The sequence below is a fragment of the Microtus ochrogaster genome (assembly GCF_000317375.1).
Source record: "Microtus ochrogaster isolate Prairie Vole_2 chromosome 14 unlocalized genomic scaffold, MicOch1.0 chr14_random_1, whole genome shotgun sequence".
In the NCBI taxonomy this organism is placed as follows: domain Eukaryota; kingdom Metazoa; phylum Chordata; class Mammalia; order Rodentia; family Cricetidae; genus Microtus; species Microtus ochrogaster.
The window spans coordinates 34,603,215-34,621,912 of NW_004949096.1; the positions used below are offsets into that span (position 1 = coordinate 34,603,215).

Below are 18,698 nucleotides of genomic sequence, written 5' to 3' on the forward strand. Positions count from 1 at the left end.
ACACATACACATATACACACACATACACACATATACACACACATACACACATATACACACACATACACACACACTCACATACACACACACACACACACACACACACACGGCAGAGGTGAGGGGGTAATATACCTGGAAATAAACCTAACCAAGGAAATGAAGGACCTCTACAATGAAACCTTTATGACATTGTAGAAAGAAATTGAAGGGGATACCTGTACATGGAAAGACCTCCTATGTTCATGGATCAGAATATTCAATATTGTGAAAATAATCATCTGCCAAAGCAAGAGCAATGTATAAATTGAATGCAATCACAAGGAAAACATCAAGAGCTCTCCTCGCAGATAAAGAAAAAAAAATCTCAACATTAGAGAACAAAATCGTTGCCTCATACAGGTAGTTAATATTGTCTTAAGCTTGTTTCAGGAATTCCTTCAAACCACATACTCAGGTCTTCCTGAAAATATTTATTAGGTTCTGCTGGATGATGAGACTTTAAACACTTAGTTTTAAGATATTTAAACTTTGGAATTTCACTCTTTATGAGAACACACATAGAGGCAGCATACACAGACAGACAGACAGACACACACACACACACATACACACACACACACGCCACAGATCATTATTTATTTACATAAAAATAAATCTTACTTTTCTTGGAAATCATTCCGCTGCATTCGAATAAATTGGAGGAATGCTGCTGCAAAAGCCATGAGCACTCTCTTAGTCTGAACTCCATGTTGCTGACGGCCTCAAAGGTCCGGGGCACACTGCTCCACAGGGAGGAGTAGACGGAGTCAAATGAGGTGTCCTCTTCCAGCCTCCTCAGCGCATCTTCCCAGATATCATAGTCTCTGAAGTGAATGTCCCTGGGCCAGTAGTCCTGCATCAACACACAGTCTACATCATCTTAAATACATTTACATCAGAGTTTAATGAGCTAAAATGGAAATTTTACTCTTAGGCATGATTTTTGTTAAATGTTTTAAGATTAAATTTCAAGATAATTAAAAATCTCACAAAAGTTGCAAAAAATTTTCTAGAAACATGCTTTAGGGGATCATTTGAGCATAGATTGCTGCTTTGATGGCCCATTATCCCTCAATACTTCAGTATCTCTGAAAAATTGAAAGCATCCTCCTTGTAATAGCACTATAAGAATCAAAAAATTAGTATTAATGCAATTTCCCTATCTAAATTAAACTCTGTTGAAACTTCATCAGTTGATCTAATGATGCTTTTTATGGATAAAGAATAAATTTAGAATCATAAGGATTTAGAATTCAATTCTTTTAGCATTAGTCCATTTCAGTGTAAAATAACCCCTCAATATTTGTCAGGAAAGAAAGAGAAAGAATTAAGGGGCACAATAGCTGTGTGGTTTTCCTTCTATTTTTTCCAGCCTTACTGACAGGTAATACGCAAAATTAATCACATTTATGATAAAAAACATGTTTTAATATCTGTATAAACTATGGGATGACTAGTTAAATATAAAGCTAAGAACGTGCTCATTGCTTCACATAGGTTTTGCCTGTTTTTGTATGGTGGGAAATTTAATAACTATTGTCTTGGCAATTCTAAAATATACTAACCAGAGTCACCATATGTCTACTAGATCTCTAGTATGTATTCATATTATAGAATAGAGACTTTTATATCCTTCAATACACTCCCACTCTCATTCCTACAAGTTCCTGGCTACCAGTAGGCTATTCTCTGCTACTGAGTTCTACTGTTTTAGAATCCTTGTGTGAGTTGAAAACGTATCAATGGTCTTTCTGGGTCTGGTTTATTTCATTTAGCATTTTTTAAGGTTTATACACATGATTGTATGTTTTGCTCATATCCAAAAATGTCATAAGTAATCACACTATTAGTACCTAAAAATAACCCTACAATACATGCACATAAACATATATAGTTCAAATGAAATTTCCTCATCTGAGCTGACAAGGCTCCCTCCAAGAGCTAAAGATGATCTACCAAAACCCCCACATGAGGAATGAGGTGCTAACTTTTGAGTTGTTATCCAGAGTTGTCCAAGAGATTCCCAAAACATTCTATTGCTGTTGCCCTTATTTGTCCTCCAGAGATGGAAGAGAAGTCCCTATTACTGAAGTGTTGGAGCCCGTGTCACTCCAACACAGATAACTGTTTTCCCTGACTGGGACTGGGTACGGAGTTGCAAGGAATAATCAGATACAACTTACACGGTCATCATGGAAGGGCATCTCAGGGCTCTTTCTCCTGAAAGTCTCCCTCATTTATTATCCAAACAGCTTAGACCCCCATCACATCAATCGAGTGGGAAAATACATTAGGCTGTCTGCTAGGTAACCAGGTGAATGCCTTCTGTCACGTCAGCATCTACCTGTATGCTAGCTGTCATGTAGGCCTGAATTAGCATCTCTTTAAGATATCCTCCAAATTACAAAGAAAGAAGCACCAAACATCCTGACCATTAGGTCACCAGCTTCAGCCAACACCTCTCCCCAGGTGTTTTTTTTTTTATATATTTATAACAAAAGAGAAGGAGCAGAGCATCCTGGCTATTGCTAGGCAAAGACAGCTTGTCTGCAGAGCCTATGGCTTTTGTGCCTGGCTGCCACACCATATAGAAATGTGGGCCTACACTGAAGACGGCACACATTTCAGAGGCATGACCCAGAGGCCTCTGAGCTACAACTGACCTAAAAACCTTCTTCCTGAGAAGTAGCTTTCATGGTACCAGAAGGCTTCCAAAGAAGGGAGGTAACCAACAGATTTACTCAACTACAATGCTATGAACTACAATGACAACCAGCATGGCAAAATAACTCTAAGGGCTCAATAATGGTACACATACCTTGGTATTTAACAGCTCTCTAATCCAATTTATTTATTTTTAATTTCTGAGACAGGGTTTTGATGGAGGAAGGTCATTGGTTAATTAAATAAAGAAGCTGCTTGCCCTGATAGGTTAAAACATAGATGGGAGGAGTAAACAGAACAGAATGCTAGGAGGAAGAGAAAGTGAGCTCAGACTCGACAGCTCTGCTGTCTGGAGCAGAGATGCCATGCTCCCGGCTCCTGGGCGGACACGGGGATAGCTCTGCTCTCTGAGACACATGTGATGAAGCTCCGACCCAGGATGGACGTAGGCTAGAATCTCCCTGGTAAGCCACCTTGTGGGCTACAGCAGATTATTAGAAATGGGCTAGTCCAGGTGCGAGAGTTATCCTAGAAGAGGCTAGATAGAAATGGGCCAAGCAGTGATTAAAAGAATACAGTTTCCATGTAATTATTTCGGGTAAAAACTGGAGACGCAGCCCCGCCGCTCATATTTCTACAGGGTTTCTCTGTAAAACAGTCCTGTCTGTCCTGAAACTCTATTTGTAGACCAGGCTGTCCTCAAACTCACACAGATTCACCTGGTCTGCCTTCAGAGTGCTGGGATTAAAGGTGTGCGCCACGGCTCTCTCTAATACAATTTAAGACCTGCTTAACAAGAAAGAAATCATGCCTGGTACTGGAAACCTAGCTATCTACCCAGGGCTAGTAAATTTCTTAACCATGTTCATTGTCATTCTGTTAAAAATAGCTGGGACAGGGAAACAACCTAAATGTTCTTCAACAGATAGTGAAAATGTGGTACACATACACAATAAAATACTATTCAGCTATTAAACAAAATATAAAATTTGAAGGTAAATGGGAAGAGACAGACAAACATCCTGAGTGAAGTAATCAGACTCCAAAGACAAATACTGTAAGTTTTCTTACATGGATGTTAGCATTTAAGCCTTCTATAGGCATGCTGCCATTTGCATAGCCTCAGAGGTTAGGTTTCAAGTAAGGGGACAGCATGGAGAGGAGGAGGCCCCAAAGAAGGGGAAATTGAATATATAGTTATGGAGAGACCAGGCTGAGATAGGAGTGGGAGAATAATGGGGAGGGGCAGATAAGAGCGGTAAAAGAGGGACTATGCGGAGGGACAACCGACACTAAAGGCCATTTGAGGGGTCATATAGAAACTACCACCATAGACGTTTACTTAAATAAATACTTATATAAAAGAAATATAAATGGAGTCACTAAGTAATGAGGGAGACAATGTCTCAACTGGACATCGCTCACCAAAATGTGAAACCTTCAGGGCCAGTAAGGGTTATATCTAGTTGAGTCTTTAGCCAAAGGGGCCCCACATATCAGGCTATTCCCATGGCTATTGGTTGTTCTTCATAAACTGATGGTAAGGCCCTAATGCTGAAGACAACACTTGCATGTCTCGTTGAACATGGAGAGGCTAGTGCCTGACTAGACCTTTTACCACTATGGTCTAGTGTTCATGGTACTGGAAGATATTCTGTACTCTACCAAGGAGAAAGGTAACCATCAACTCAGCTATAAACCCTGCAATCTACAACAGTGACCTGCCTAAAAGAAATGCTGGTACAGCCGGGCGGTGGTGGCGCACGCCTTTAATCCCAGCACTTGGGAGGCAGAGGCAGGCGGATCTCTGTGAGTTCGAGACCAGCCTGGTCTACAAAAGCTAGTTCCAGGACAGGCTCCAAAACCACAGAGAAACCCTGTCGCGAAAAACCAAAAAAAAAAAAAAAAAAAAAGAAATGCTGGTACAGCAGGGGCACAAATGTGGGAGTAACCACCACTGTCTTTGTATTTATGGCCCACTCCATGCGCCACCCATGCCTGACATTGTTGCTTGGTTGTTTATAGGCCTCAGACTGGGTAGGTCATGGGCCTAGCAGAAAACCAAATACTACTGTTCTGTTAAAGAAATATAGGAATGAAATGACTCCTAGACAGTCTGCTCTACCCATAGACCAGTGCCTCACTCAGCCATCATCGGAGAAGCTCCTTGCAGTAGATGGAAACTAACACAGAGACCCACAAATGGACACCACACACAGAGAGATTTTGGAACATTAACATCCTAAATGGGATGTCTTCATCAAGCTCCTCCCTTCAAGGCTCAGGGAACTATGTAGATGAGAAGGCAGAAAGATTACACCAGTCAGAGGGGATGGGTGAGTCCAAAGAAACGGTGAGCCCACAGAGACTGTGGCAGCAAGCATAGGGCCTGCACAAGTTCAAGGCAAACTGGATCTCAGTGCTGAGGGAAGTGGACACAGGACACAGCCCCCAAACAAGAAGGTGTCTGCAATTGACACCTCTTGTAAAGGAAAATTAGTTTTCTCTTATGGAATCTCTTTGGCATCTTAACTACACTTAAATGTAGGCTCGTATCTATGGCCTAGCCATAGATAGATAACACAAAATGACTCAAAGACACTTTGTACTTTTTGACTCAAATTGATTGATTGGGAACTTTTTGTCTTACTGCTGTTTTACTTGCATGTTATAGTTTCTGATTTTGTTTTTATGAGGTGTGTGTGTGTGCGCGTGCTCTTTGTGGTTTTTAAATTCTGCTTTGTTTCTCTTTGTTTTTGTTTGCTTGCTTGTTCACTTTCTAAAGGGAAAGAGAAGGAAATGCTGTGGAGTTGAGTGGATGAGGAGATGGGAAAGAACTGGTAGGAGCTGGGCAAAGTGGGAACCTTGATCAGAATATTTTGTATAAAAATTTGTTTATAATAAAAAAAGAAATAAGTTTTCAGAAGCTGGTTTTATTTATTTTATTTTTAAATGAAATTCTTTCTCAAAATACTGGGACAAAAGCACTCATTTAAACACATATACCCACATAAAATTTCACTGCAATAATTTCATAGCAAATTCTGCTCATATTTTACATAAGTAGAAATAATTATACTTGAATTTATTAAATTTCAACACATCTCATTAAAATGTCACCTATCTTTCAAACTGACATCTTTATTCCAACCTTTTATCTGACATACCTCAAAGTATGACAAACCATAGTTTCACATTTGCAAACAAGTGAGCTAACTGATCCCCAGAGAAAACTCCTCAGGAATCCTAGGAACTCCAAAAAGAATTGGTAATTATACATAACCATATGAAAACTTATTATGAATATTTCACTTTGATCCAATAATCAAGGAATATTGGTGTAAGTTTTCTACAAACTATCTGTGAGTATTAGTTGTGATGAGTGGTTAAGTAAGGGTAATTGTCAGATTTTCTTAAAGGTAAAAATACATAAGACAAAAATCTTAGGAAAGTACACAGAATTGCATGCATAGGGCTAACAGTTTTTAAAATGTGAAAACATTATTGTTAAGAGCAACTGGAAATTATGTATGGTCCGCTGAAAGGAAATAAATATGTGAAAACATTTTTATTATTTAATTTCCATATCTAATGTTTTTAAAAGTTGTATTAGAAGAGAAATGAGGATAGGATGCTCTACTCACCCAGTTTTGAGACTTTAAGAATTCTTCATAGGTCTTTGGGGGATCTAGACATTTCTAATGAAGCAAAATCAGTCAACAGCATTAATTCTAATTGTACTTAATACATATAACCCCATAAGCAAATATAGTGCTTAAGTTAGAAGTTTAAGAGCTGTAAGATACTATAAAACATTCATTTGTGTACTTTGCAAAGTCTAGGTTCTTTGAAAGAGGACTGAGATAAATGTTTTAATGTTGCCTCTGCAAGAAATCCCAATGTGAATCTTGCTGAGTGTTCTCATTTCAAATTCCAACAAGAGTTCCAAGATATTTTGAGTTATTGTGGACTGTATCCATAATAAACTCAGAGCCAGAAATATAATAAATATTCCTCTCTTGACAAGGAAGTCACAGGAAATTGTGAATATACTATAGAGGTTTCAGGCTAACAATTCATAACTCCATTTTTATTATGTATTAGTTTCTCTGTACATTGAAAATGTACTCAATAATAGACTAATTTTATTAAGATGAACCCCGAGTCCTTGTCTTAGAGACTTCGTACACATTCCTCCTTTTGCTTAGATAATTCCCTGTCTGAAACTCTCTCTTTCCAAGCACTTCTGGACCTATTCAGATCCTATTAAAATATCGAATTAAAAGTCACTTTTAGTTGGAAGCTTGAAAATTCAAGACCAATCTAACTACTCAGAAATACCCGTTTTAAAACAAAATATCTCAAAAAGACAAAAAGAGAAAGTCACTTTTTATTCCCCCAAGGAAGTTTCACCCTCTGAACCTTACAAAGTTTCTTCAGGGTAACATTGAGCAGATTCCTGTCTCTAGAGAAACAGAGACTATGTACATTATAATTGAATCACACAGATTATATACAGTGACTGTCGCAAGCCTGTAAGTACTTGCTGTATGCATCATGTGATGAATAGGTAAGTAAATACATACATGGGAGAAGTATCTAGGTGTCTGAAAAATGCTAACATGTTTAGAGAATGAAAATACAGTGAGGAGAAGCCAGAGAGAGAGAGAGAAAGAAGAATCCATAAATCTAACTCCTTAATAACTATGATGACAAGGCTGAAAAGAATGGAATTGCATTTGAACTTACTACCACACTTATTGCACATTAACCAACAAACGGTCCTGTTTATAAGACCACAGGGCTATGTATTGTAAAACTAACTACACATTTGGAGTTAAATAGTATATTTCATGCTCTTAATATTATTTAAATAGATAGATATCATTAAATATACAATTTATAGTAAAATCAATAATAAAGGCAAACATTATAGAGAATAACAAGAATAAATGAAGTCAGGTGAGTCTTAACAAAAACATGGAGCTCTGGGGCTAAGAAGACTGAAGAAGAGATGTGAGGGACAGAGTAAACAAAAGGCTTAGAAAAAATAAACTTAAATGTTTTATTTTTCTCTTAATGGTTTTCAAATTATTCCAATTATAAAATGAAAATAATATCACATTTTATTTGAATTATAATAGAAAAAAATAATTGAAGGAGTTAAGTTTGCATAGAAAACTTGGCCAACTTCTATATGAAATTCACAGTCTGGAAGAAAATGAAAAGGAGGTAAGGAACGAGAAGGTAAATGAGAATCTATTTCATAAAAGCAGAGTGCTGTTCCATGGAAGTAATAAGGAGAAAAAACAGGCCATATCCAAAGCATTCTTTTCTAGGTGTTAATAAAAACCAGCAGATACTGATAACCATGATGGGTCAAGGTTATAACACTTTATTCCCAACTTACCAAACAAAGCCAAAGCACTAAGCTACATGCAGGGCCCCTCTCAGCACCAAGCTCAGGTCAACAGTAGGACAAGCCCATGAAGCCAGCCCTGCTGATGACCTGAAATCTAGACAAAACATACTCTCTATAAACAAGCACAAATCCACAGCAGTTCCTTACCAGAGGGGCAGGCTTCTGCTGCCACCACTGTACCTTAACTTGGCCTGCCATCTTAAATGTGGAGATGCAGAGAGATCAGCTGGGCCTTAGGTGTCAGTATGAGTTCAGGGAACAAACTGCAAAGATACCCAAGCACAAAAGCAGATGATTTAAATAACGCCCTTCTGTGTCACTTTTGAGCATCACTTGTGAATGTTGTCAACAAAGTCACAGTGGAGGAAGACTGCACAAGGAAAGCTGCACAGATTGGTATATTCTTACAGCTTTAAATTTCAGTCTGAGCAGAGTTAAAAAAAATTAACCATTACTTGTAGTGTAAATTCTAATTGGTCTTAATAATAAAAATTCGGAGTTAGATATTAGGGGGTGAAAGCCGATTAGGTCATTTAGCAAGATCCTGACTCAGAAAGAGGGCAGTCTCTGCTCAGGACTATGGATTTAACCTCTGTTTCTTCGATTAGGCTCTTTCATAATACATATGGATTAAATAAGAGAGATTAGAACTCTTTTGAATAATTTGGGCCTACTCTTGGGTAAAAGACACAGACTTAGTCTTTCTTTTATGCAGAATGGCCACACTAATTCCTACTATCCTGAATTAGATTTTCCTCATACAGATTTCATCTAACTGTCATAAACAAATAAGCAGCCCCAGGCTTCTGAACTTCACAGACAGCCGTGCAACATTCCCATGCTGTCTCATCTGATGGAAGTCCCCCAAGAAAATAGGGGCATTCATCTCTGGTTGCTTTCCATAGCTAAAAATGTGAGTGAATGACCCACGGTCACTGTGCAGTGCATTCAATTTGGGGGCCCAGGGTCCCCCGGATTTTTCTTTCACCTTTCTTTTTTCAATTTCAACTTTTGCTCCCCACCATGGCTTGTGGCATGGCAGTTCGGCAACAGGGTGGATCACACCGCCAGGCAAAACTCCCATGGCTCAAAAAAATTTGGCTTCTCCATACATGTGACTGCTGCCATCTTAACTGAGGTCAGGTGACCTTATGACCATCTTAAATGAGGGCCAGGTCAGGTGACCAAGTTCTGCCATCTTTACTGAGGTATTCCCTGCCTGGTTCCCCGGTGCTGACTCTGTCACCTGTGTGTTTAAGCAGTGGAGTGCCTTTGCAGGGCCTACCAACAACATCCACTTTGCCTAATTCCCAGTCAGTGTATATACATATAACTTAAACGCACCTATGTTTACTGTTAAATGTTATAATTGTCTGTTCCTTCTATCTCATTACACACTACAAAGCAATAGGTTTCATGTTTTAAATTGGTATGTACTTTTGAGTCTCTTAATTCAACCCTGCTTTACCTGTTGAGAGCCAGTATAATCAAGCTTGGACCCAGCTCTCCAGGCAGATTCTATAATTTATCTATGCCCAATACACAGCCCTCAACTGCTCAGAGATTTGGGGAATATGGCATTTAAATATTTAATTATTAAGAAACTTTTCATAACAAAAAGAGACAGGTTGGCTCTTGGCAGCAGCACTCTATTTCCTCCAAAGAAGACAGAAGACAAATGGGCACAGAACAATGTCCTTCCGCAATTCACTTCAACTGCCAAGCGCTGACCACTAGACAAAACTGCCTTTCATCTAAACTGAAGATCTCCAGACAGTGGACAGAATCATTGGAATCGACAGCCTAGCTGCTCAGGTCAAGGTAGGCCTGTCTTCCTACAGATTTCTTAGCCCACAGGGTCTTCTAGAGCCTAGAAGGTCCTGCGCTAAATAGCAAAAGGAAAATACGACCTTCAGCGGCCATGGAGGACCCTGAGGAGTAGCTCTAGGTGCTAACTAAGTGAGTTCTCTGTCGTTTTTTAATCAATAACTCAAGTAAAATTTTATCCTTCTCAAAGATCTCTGATGCAGTTTGACAGCTAAGAGGTTTTATTGTTTAAAAGGATAACCTCACCAAACAAATTTCAGTAAGTTACAAATACGAGTTATTAAGGTGTGTACCTGCAAGTAATAAAGATGTGAGGACAAATACAAATAATCAAATTTCTCTCTCATGCTGCCTTCCATAGTCTTAAAAATACTTTTCATTATGCAAAAACATCTGTCACAGTCATTCTGATGTTTAAAACTTATGTTTTAACAAACCCAAAAAATTCTTGTAAGTTCCAGGGAGCTGAATTAAAGGATTCACCTTAAACAAATCTGGTACACCCCTCTCAATTCCCTGGTCCTAATTTTTTCCCCCTAAACTTAACTTTGTCCTCTGTTCTGCCAATATCTTAAACAGGTGTAAGAGACACCAAACATCACCATACCACAAACATCAGACAGGAACAAAGAGACCAGCACCCAGCTTTCTCAGCCCCCCCCCCAAGACAACACCCACAAATAAGCAGTAAGCAATCTTGAGAATTCACTGCCCCAGTTCCTTTAACCCATTGTGTTAACCTCCCGCCTTTTTATTATAAAAAAAAGAGATGGTAATGTATTGGTCTGTCCTGTCCCTTTAAGAGACAAGCCCAGCCCTACCCATTCCCTCAACCCTGCCAAGGCAGGCAGATCTCCCTTCCTCTTTGCAGCCCAAGCCTTCTCCTTTCTGTCTCTCTCCCAAAGAGGTTGCTGCTGCAATGGCTCCTCTCCTCTCCCCCTCCCTCCCTCCTTCCCTTCCTCCCTCCCTCCTTTTCCTTCCCTTCCATAACCCACTAATAAATATCCAACCACACACTGCATGGTGTGTCTGTCTCTGTCTCTCACCCACCACATGGCTCCCTGCCTGGGACCTGCTGCCCCTCATGGTCTGTGGGCCACTCGCCTTCATGGCCCTCTGTGGTTTGGGGACCCGCTGTCCACTGCTGCTACTTGGGGACCTGCAGTGTTTTATTTTTACCATAACACTATTAAAACTTTTTATATCAATTCTAGTCTGGTAAGTATCAGTATCCTGGCCTTGTTATTCGTGAGTCCACAGAGGCTCTATTCTTTTTCTCCCATTTGCTAGTTTCTCATAATTCACCACACACTAAATAGTTGTTTGATATATGATAGTTTTGGTTCTAACTTAACAATAATTTTTTTAGGTTTCTTTGAGGTGGGGCATAGAAAGATGATTTAATAAGTTATCCATATATATTCAAAAGTACAGTAAGTGCCAACGCTGCGTGTTTTATGACATCTACCGAGCATTAACTACCTGACACAGCCACATAAAGCTACAAGTCTGAGTTCTCTTGAATATAATATTAGGATGGGGGTAAAGCGGAGTGTTCTGAGGAGTTAGCATTTTTCTCACCAACTCAGGGAAACTACCTCAAAAGTGCTTTTCTGGAACTCGTTCCTAGTTCCTCAGCGTGGCCACGGCAGGCAGCACAGCCGGAAGCCCACGGTTCCTAAGGGGCAGTTTACGGAGAAAAGAAAGGCGGGACTTCCCTTCCGGAAGGAGGTCGACCGGCTTGTCCGCAGGACTCTCCCTCCGAGCATGCGCAACGCTTAGCGTCACCGTGGCCCTGGCAACCGCAGCTCCCGCCCAGCGGTGTCCTACAGAAAGCGCTCCGGGGTAGGGCGCGCGGAGCGGAGGCGGTGTGGACCGCGAGTTCGGCGTGGAGCAGGTCTGCCTTCCCTCGGGTCGGGTGGCTGGGGCCGGGGCCCCGCGGAGGTCCTACTGCGGGCAAGCACCGCGATTCGTGCCTGTGGGGGCAGATTCAATGGTTTGAGGCCTAAATGACGATTTACCAGGCTTCCCAACTCGGGGAGCTCAATCTTGGCAGGGCCAGCTCCCTGTGAGCGCCATTATGTAATTCAGGCTTTGGAGTGGTTTGAGGGTGGTCACGGAAGGAGGAAGACAGGGGTGTGTATGCTGTTACCATCAGCCAATAAGCAGACGCGTTTCTTGTGCCTGTTTCTTGGGAATGTAAGACAAGACTTTACATTGATAGTTCCACTTGGTTGGGTAAGAGTAGCGATGCCTACCTAACCTTGCAGCATTTCAGGACTGCTTATGATTGGACTCCAAATTAAAACTTGCAAGACACACTGCCTGTCATATAACCTGTTCTGTGGAGGAGGCTTCTAGTTCTGTGTTTTTTGTTTTTTTTTTTTAAATGGAGATATCTCGGATGTTTTAAAAAGTGGTTATTGTGCCTGTACAAATTATATGACCAATTCTTAGTACTTCACAAACAGATATTGAAAACGGTTTTGTGTGATCCTGAATTAGTTCACAATTCAAGATAGGTGAAATTTAAAGACTGTTTCCTTAGGAGGCAAATCAGCTTACTGTAATGGAAAAGCTAACCTTTTACTTCACTTTGAGGAAAATAAAGTATCAGCCTGCCATCTGTACCAGGCTGTGCAGAGCCCGAAAGTTGAGTAGTGAGATTCAGCCTTTTACAGAATGGTTTTAATTCTGTTAACAAGTATTTGAATCTATCTAAAAGTATAAAAAAATCATAAATAGGTAAATCGGAAAGAATTCTACTTTTGCCAGAAGGAAAGTTTTCCTGAAAGGAGCCTCTAAATGAATACATTTCTCCATATCAAATATGTGGACCTAGTAATAAGTACCCAGAAATGTAAGACTGGTCTTTGTCTGTGTGGATTAATAAGGAACTGAATTAGAATCTGACTTTGCGCCTAAATATCAATGTTATGTGCAAAGGAGGCAAGATGAAACTGCATGAATGTGATTAATTTTGGAGACATTGGGTAGAAGGAAGAATTATAAATTATTTTTTCAGCCTAAGTTGCATAATGAATAGGTCATTAAGATGCTCGTTTGTTGGTTTCTTGGGAATAGCCATTGTTTCCCAAGTCTTTCCCGTCTCCCACGACTCCAGCTGTGTCTCTCTTCACATATTTAGGTATGCACTTATATCCCCCATGCCCTCTTTTTCATTAATTGTCATCACACACACACACATGCACATACATAACCTGCACAGAAAATATTAAGTGAGGAAGTTCTTACATTGTCTCTTTACTAGAGTGTCTGAGAGTATGTACTTTTGAAAAATTCAGGAGGCTTAAGATCATATGTTTCACCTTATGGCATATATATATATATATATTTACAAATACAGTTGTCCATAGCTGTTTCAGCGTTAGCAGATGTATTATGGTTGACTAATTATAGTTGGAGTGGAATATATCTTGTAGAGCATATGTATGTTAGGAAGAACAGAATGGCGTGTTTTCTTCTTCTCTCACTCCATAATTATCATGGATACTGGTGATCTTAAAAGGTGTGGGGATTTCCCCCCAGCAGTAATTCTATGGTGGATGCTAGCGGATGTCCTCAAATTCAGCCCTGACATTACTGAAGACAGTGTCAGAATCTACAGGCTGACAGTTCAGTTCCCAAGATTGCTGCATCCTCATAACCACGCCCAAGCTGGGCCTTCAGAATTTCCTCCCAACTAACTGCAGGCTGAGATTCCTTCAACCCTTGTTTAGATGCATTTGATTTGCTCATGTGGCCCACAGATCTTAGGAAACATTAGTGCTTGCATTTACTAGTTATTATAAAGGATATTTGAGCAGATTGAAACATGCAGGCAGGCAGAAGTAGGGAAGGGCCCCACACTCAGGCACTTCCTCCCAGTGCAATTGAGGTGTTACTGCCCTACTGTGTGCGAATGAGTTCCCCTTGTGTGAGCCCCTGCATAGTCAACTGCCCAGAAGCTCCCAGAAGCCCCTGCCTTGGGTTCTTACAGAGAGTGTTTTGTAGGCTGACCTGGTAGCAGAGTGAAAGGGAACCATCAGGGTCAGTCGGTTCTTCAGCTGTCCTTCCTCCAAGGTGTAGGGCAGAACCCATTTTGAAACGGGTATTTGTTCATCTACTATGAAAGTGGAACAGTCTAAACTTAGACTTTCTATGACCTGCCCTGGGAAGGAACTTTAAGCAGAACAGTGGTCAGAATCAGGGGAAGAAGAAAAGGGTGGGTGTTCATAATAGATTATAATAGCCAACTGATTTTTCGCTCACGCCACTGTTCTTTTCATTGGAGTTCACTGTGAGAGTGCTGTCACAGGTGTCAATTCAAAGCTAGAGTCTACATGCTTGAATGTTTTTCTGTATAATACGAACAGAAATTCGTTATATTCTTAATATTTTTAAATCAAAATTGCCATATTTGAGACAAATTGGTACTATCAAAATGGACCACCAGTGTCTAAATTTTATGTTTGAAGTGGTTTTTAATATAGCGCATTTCCATTTTCTGTTGGAAGAATAGTTTGTAAGAGAAACTGAAATTGCTCTTTTGAGTTGATTGTTTTTCAATTTTGTATTTTCAAGTGGGTTTTTAACTTAGTAATATCTGTTGGTAAATGCTAGCCCTAACAGCGTAAATTATATGGACAGTTTTATTTGTAACAGCAGTACAATGACACTTTTCATGCCTTCTCCTTTTAGTTTTTACAGTGCACCTATGACACGTGTTTTTAAAAACAGAATATTTTGGTTCAAAGAAAGAATGGCTCTCCGTCCATCTGTATTCCCTCAAGAAAGTGAAAAAAATCACGGAAATTGTATGGAAACAAAACAATCCCACACTGCTTCCGTAGCTTCAGAAGACCCTCTTCAGAACTTACGCTTAGCATCTCAGGAAGTGCTCCATAAGGCTCAGCGGAGTGGGAGGTCACGGTGCCTCCAGTGCGGTGGCTCTAGGATGTTCTACTGCTACACCTGCTATGTCCCGGTGGAAAATGTGCCCACTGAGCAGATTCCACTTGTACAAGTAAGAGGCTTGTTTTAAAGATAGCTTATGCCTACTTTGATACATTGGATGAGCTTGGAAGTGAATTGTATTAATGGATAATTTGACACGAGTGAAACTATATCTCTTTCTTGTTTCTAGAAAAATCACTTGAGTTTGAAATAAATTAGATAATTTTGATGACATTAATCAGTTTAAAAAATTAATTACAGAAGACAGTTTTATAGTCTCACTTGACGAAGCTTCAAAAACGACTTCAGGTCCTTGGGAAAACGTTGTAGGTGGAATCAAGGTGGGAATTTGCCTGAGGTTCTGTGTCTTTCCCCATCGGATATGTAGAATGGAGCAGATGGCCACAGCCAATTCTATAAGCTAAAATGTAAAGGGCTGGGCCCTTCACATTGGACCGTGTTGTGATTACGATGATTTCAAACCACTTGGAAAGCTGACTTAAATCCATTGCTTTTCATGGTTTGTGGTATTTATCAAGACTTTTTGTAAGTAAAGTGTTAATAGATTATTTACATGTAATTAAAGAATTTATTATGTATGTGTTAACTTGCCTAGCATTGACCAAATGTGAGAAGCAAGTATATTAAGCATGATCAGCATGTATTACGACTTTTGAGAATTCACTTCTACACCTAGCACAAATGCGACTTGTCACTAACAAGTTAAAGTTGAGTTCAGAAATATGTATTGTGATGTTTAATGTTTATTTAGACTTGATGAAAGATAATTTAATGCTTATTTTGTTACATGAATCATTTTGCAAGTCCATGGTCTAAAATCACACATAAAAATGAAGACAAAGTTTATTGGCCAAGAATGCGGTAATACATTTCCAGTTTGCTCAGAAAAGAAAATAGTAAAAGTTTGAGATTAAGGATTTTTGTTAATGTCCTCACTAATAGCAATGGTACACGTCAGAGTCCTGTCTTCTGTTTATGCCACAGCCACATAAAGAAAATGTTTCGTTAAAAACCTTACCTTGCCAAGTGTACTTGCAGAACTCGGGAGGCTGAGGCAGATTGGTTAGGAGATTGATGCCAGTATGGGCTATGAAGTAAGTTTGAGGCAGGCGTGGGTTACTTAGTAAGACACTGTCTCAAAAACATTAAAGAAAAAACCTTTTTATCTTAAAGTATGTTCAAAAAAGGGTTGTAGATCAGAAAGCTAAAAGCCGTATTTATAGGGCTACTATTTTGATAGAAGTTTAACAAGTTTATTTTCCAAACCAGTGGTAGTCCTCACCATTTACTAGAAGTACTTAAAAACCATGCCAATTATTTGACCAACTATATAGTTTTCTAAAATGTATATTTTAGTGCACATAAAATTTGATATATTGATATACATTAAGAGAAATAGTCCAAACAATGTTGTTTGTAAATTACACCTCAGTTTTAAAGAAACCTTCAGCATTTGCTGCCAGAGGGCTTGCTTAGGAAGCTGAACACAGGAGTAAGTCCCTCTTACCCCTGAAGTTTTAGTCTGGGCAATTGTGATTTGCAAGGGAATGGCTTGTCAGCTCATGTATTTGAATACTTGATCCCCAATTTTTGGGAAAGTTAGGAGATAAGGTCTCATTAGAGGAGATGTGTCACTGGGGGCCGGGTCTGAGATTCAAGAGACTCGGACAGTTCTTAGTGCTCTCAGTCTCTGCATCGTGGTTGTGGGTTAAGATGTGAACCCTCAGCTACAGCTACTCTCTAGTACCGTGTCCACTGCCCTCTGCTATGCTCCCTGCTAAGATGGTCATGGACTAATGCTCTGAAACTGTTATCCCCAAATAAACTATTTCTTTTATAAGTATTTTGGTCATGGGGTTTTGCCATAGCAACAGAAAACTAAGACAAGAATAAATCAAACATATCTTTATTTGATGCAGAATTTGAAAACTATAAGAAATGAATAAAGATAAAAAAGAAGGGGGAAACCCAAAACCTCCAGCTTCAGCAGCCCTGTTTGAAAAGGCTGGCTTTGGGGAGCACTTGTGCCTTCCTGCTGGTGCATCTTGATATATCTGAGCAGAAGCGTGTGTGTGTGCTAAGTCTCTTGTTAAGAACATAGCCACTGGAAGACAAATCCTGTTGCATGATCAAAGTAGACCAGCTCTTCCAGACTACCCTCTGGTCTGGTCAATTCTGTAGTGTTTACTCTGCCATGCCAGTATTTATGTGATTCTCCTGTCAAATGGGTGAACCAGAACACGAGTATAAATTCCCATCACTTGATGCACTGATGATGGCCTAGATTGGGTCCTTAGTTTGTGAATTGTGTGAAATTGTCTTGTAATTGGAGATTTTAGTCCATAAAACTTCCTTTTCATTATACAATTAAATTAGTGTGCATCATTTGCAAAACTCATTAATAACATTGGATTCTGTGTTCTTGTTTGGTTTTTGTTCATTTTTAAAATCCATTCTGTGTTCTTGATGTAAAGTCGATCAGAGCTATTAATGTGAGCCTTTGGAGTTTTAAGCTCTGCTCATCAACTTGTCTGTGAGCTGCCTACTTAGATGATGCATTTCCTACAGTTACAAATTGTTATGTTGATTTCATGCAATTGACCCCGTGTCATAAATGATGCCTGGGCTGAGTGGGATGAAAGAGAATAATGATGTTGAAATCCTAGTTGGAAACTGTGTGAGGTATGTATTTGTGCCTGTATCCCTTGGAGGTATACTGTTTATAGCATCCTGTCTTCACATAATTGTTCAGAAAGAAAAAGAAAGGAAATGTGGTTTACTTTGTAGTGTATAGCAACCACTCCTCTAAAAAGTAGTCTTGGAGGCACCCGAAGGGTCCGTCTCACCCTTTCAGACATCTGTCCTTCTTCACAAGGCAGATTCTGTCTCCTAATGCAGCTCCTCTCTGGGTTCCGAAGGTGAGGCTCTCTCCACAAGACTCCATCTTGCTGCCTCTTGTGTGATTTCCGTCTCTGCTAATGCTGTCCCACTTCAGTCATGGCCGGTGACCTTGCAGTTGCCTCTCCACTTAAGTCTCGTCTTTAATGGGGTGGGGTGAGCCCTAGAACAAATGATGAGCGGTATCTAGGCATTTCAAAGTTGTTATTTTGAGTTAAAGACACCAGATGTAAAGACCATATTTTATTATTCTATCTATATAAGATCCTGGAAAAAGTGAACCGAGGTGACAACTGGCAGGTGGGAAAGGAAGAAGAGATACTAGGAAATTTTTTGACGGTGGCAGATCATTTTCTTGATCGTGGCAGCTGGTTCATAGATATAATGTGTATTAAGATCTATTAGAATGTAGATGTAGCATATCTGATTTTATGCTGGAACAGTTTTCTGTTTCAGAGTAAAATGACTGCTTTTCTGGGCCTGTTTGTAGAGCTCTTACCTTCTTTGAATGGAATGATGGTCTTGGAGTTGGTAAATATACTTACCAAACAACAGAGTCTGAAATGAAGAAACTTAAATAATAAAAAAAGAAACAAATTAGCTCAAGAAACCCAAGAGAATTATTATTTTTGAACAGAAGAATTAATCTGTACTTGACTAAGGGAAACACTTGGACAAGCGTTCCTGTGCGGCTTGTATTGAGTCTAACTTGAGAAGAGTTAGTCAAAGCTCTCAAGGCTTATTTTGTTGCTGCTTTTCCTGTGGGCAGCTTGACTTGTGCTGTGAAAATGCATTGCCAAAGATCATAAAATCCTACCGTAAATATGTGATGAACAGGATTTCTATTTGAATTTTAAATCTGAATTCTAGA

At 39.7% G+C, this 18,698-nt stretch overlaps 2 protein-coding genes across 2 annotated transcripts in view; one reads left to right on the forward strand and one right to left on the reverse strand.

The window, feature by feature from the left end:
• Positions 1-11,701, reverse strand: part of Fam227b (family with sequence similarity 227 member B) — a 151,739-nt gene extending 140,038 nt beyond the window's left edge. The window contains exons 1-4 of the mRNA XM_013352645.1: positions 11,551-11,701; positions 8,273-8,388; positions 6,348-6,401; positions 661-892 (exon numbers count right to left, since the gene is read on the reverse strand). Coding sequence (XP_013208099.1) covers positions 661-892; positions 6,348-6,401; positions 8,273-8,323 — 337 coding nt within the window. The 5' untranslated portion in view covers positions 8,324-8,388; positions 11,551-11,701. The remainder of the gene's footprint in view (positions 1-660; positions 893-6,347; positions 6,402-8,272; positions 8,389-11,550) is intronic.
• A 1,304-nt stretch (positions 11,702-13,005) lies between these two features.
• Dtwd1 (DTW domain containing 1) overlaps positions 13,006-18,698 on the forward strand; it is a 16,392-nt gene continuing 10,699 nt past the window's right edge. The window contains exons 1-2 of the mRNA XM_013352599.2: positions 13,006-13,100; positions 14,654-14,978. Coding sequence (XP_013208053.1) covers positions 14,670-14,978 — 309 coding nt within the window. The 5' untranslated portion in view covers positions 13,006-13,100; positions 14,654-14,669. The remainder of the gene's footprint in view (positions 13,101-14,653; positions 14,979-18,698) is intronic.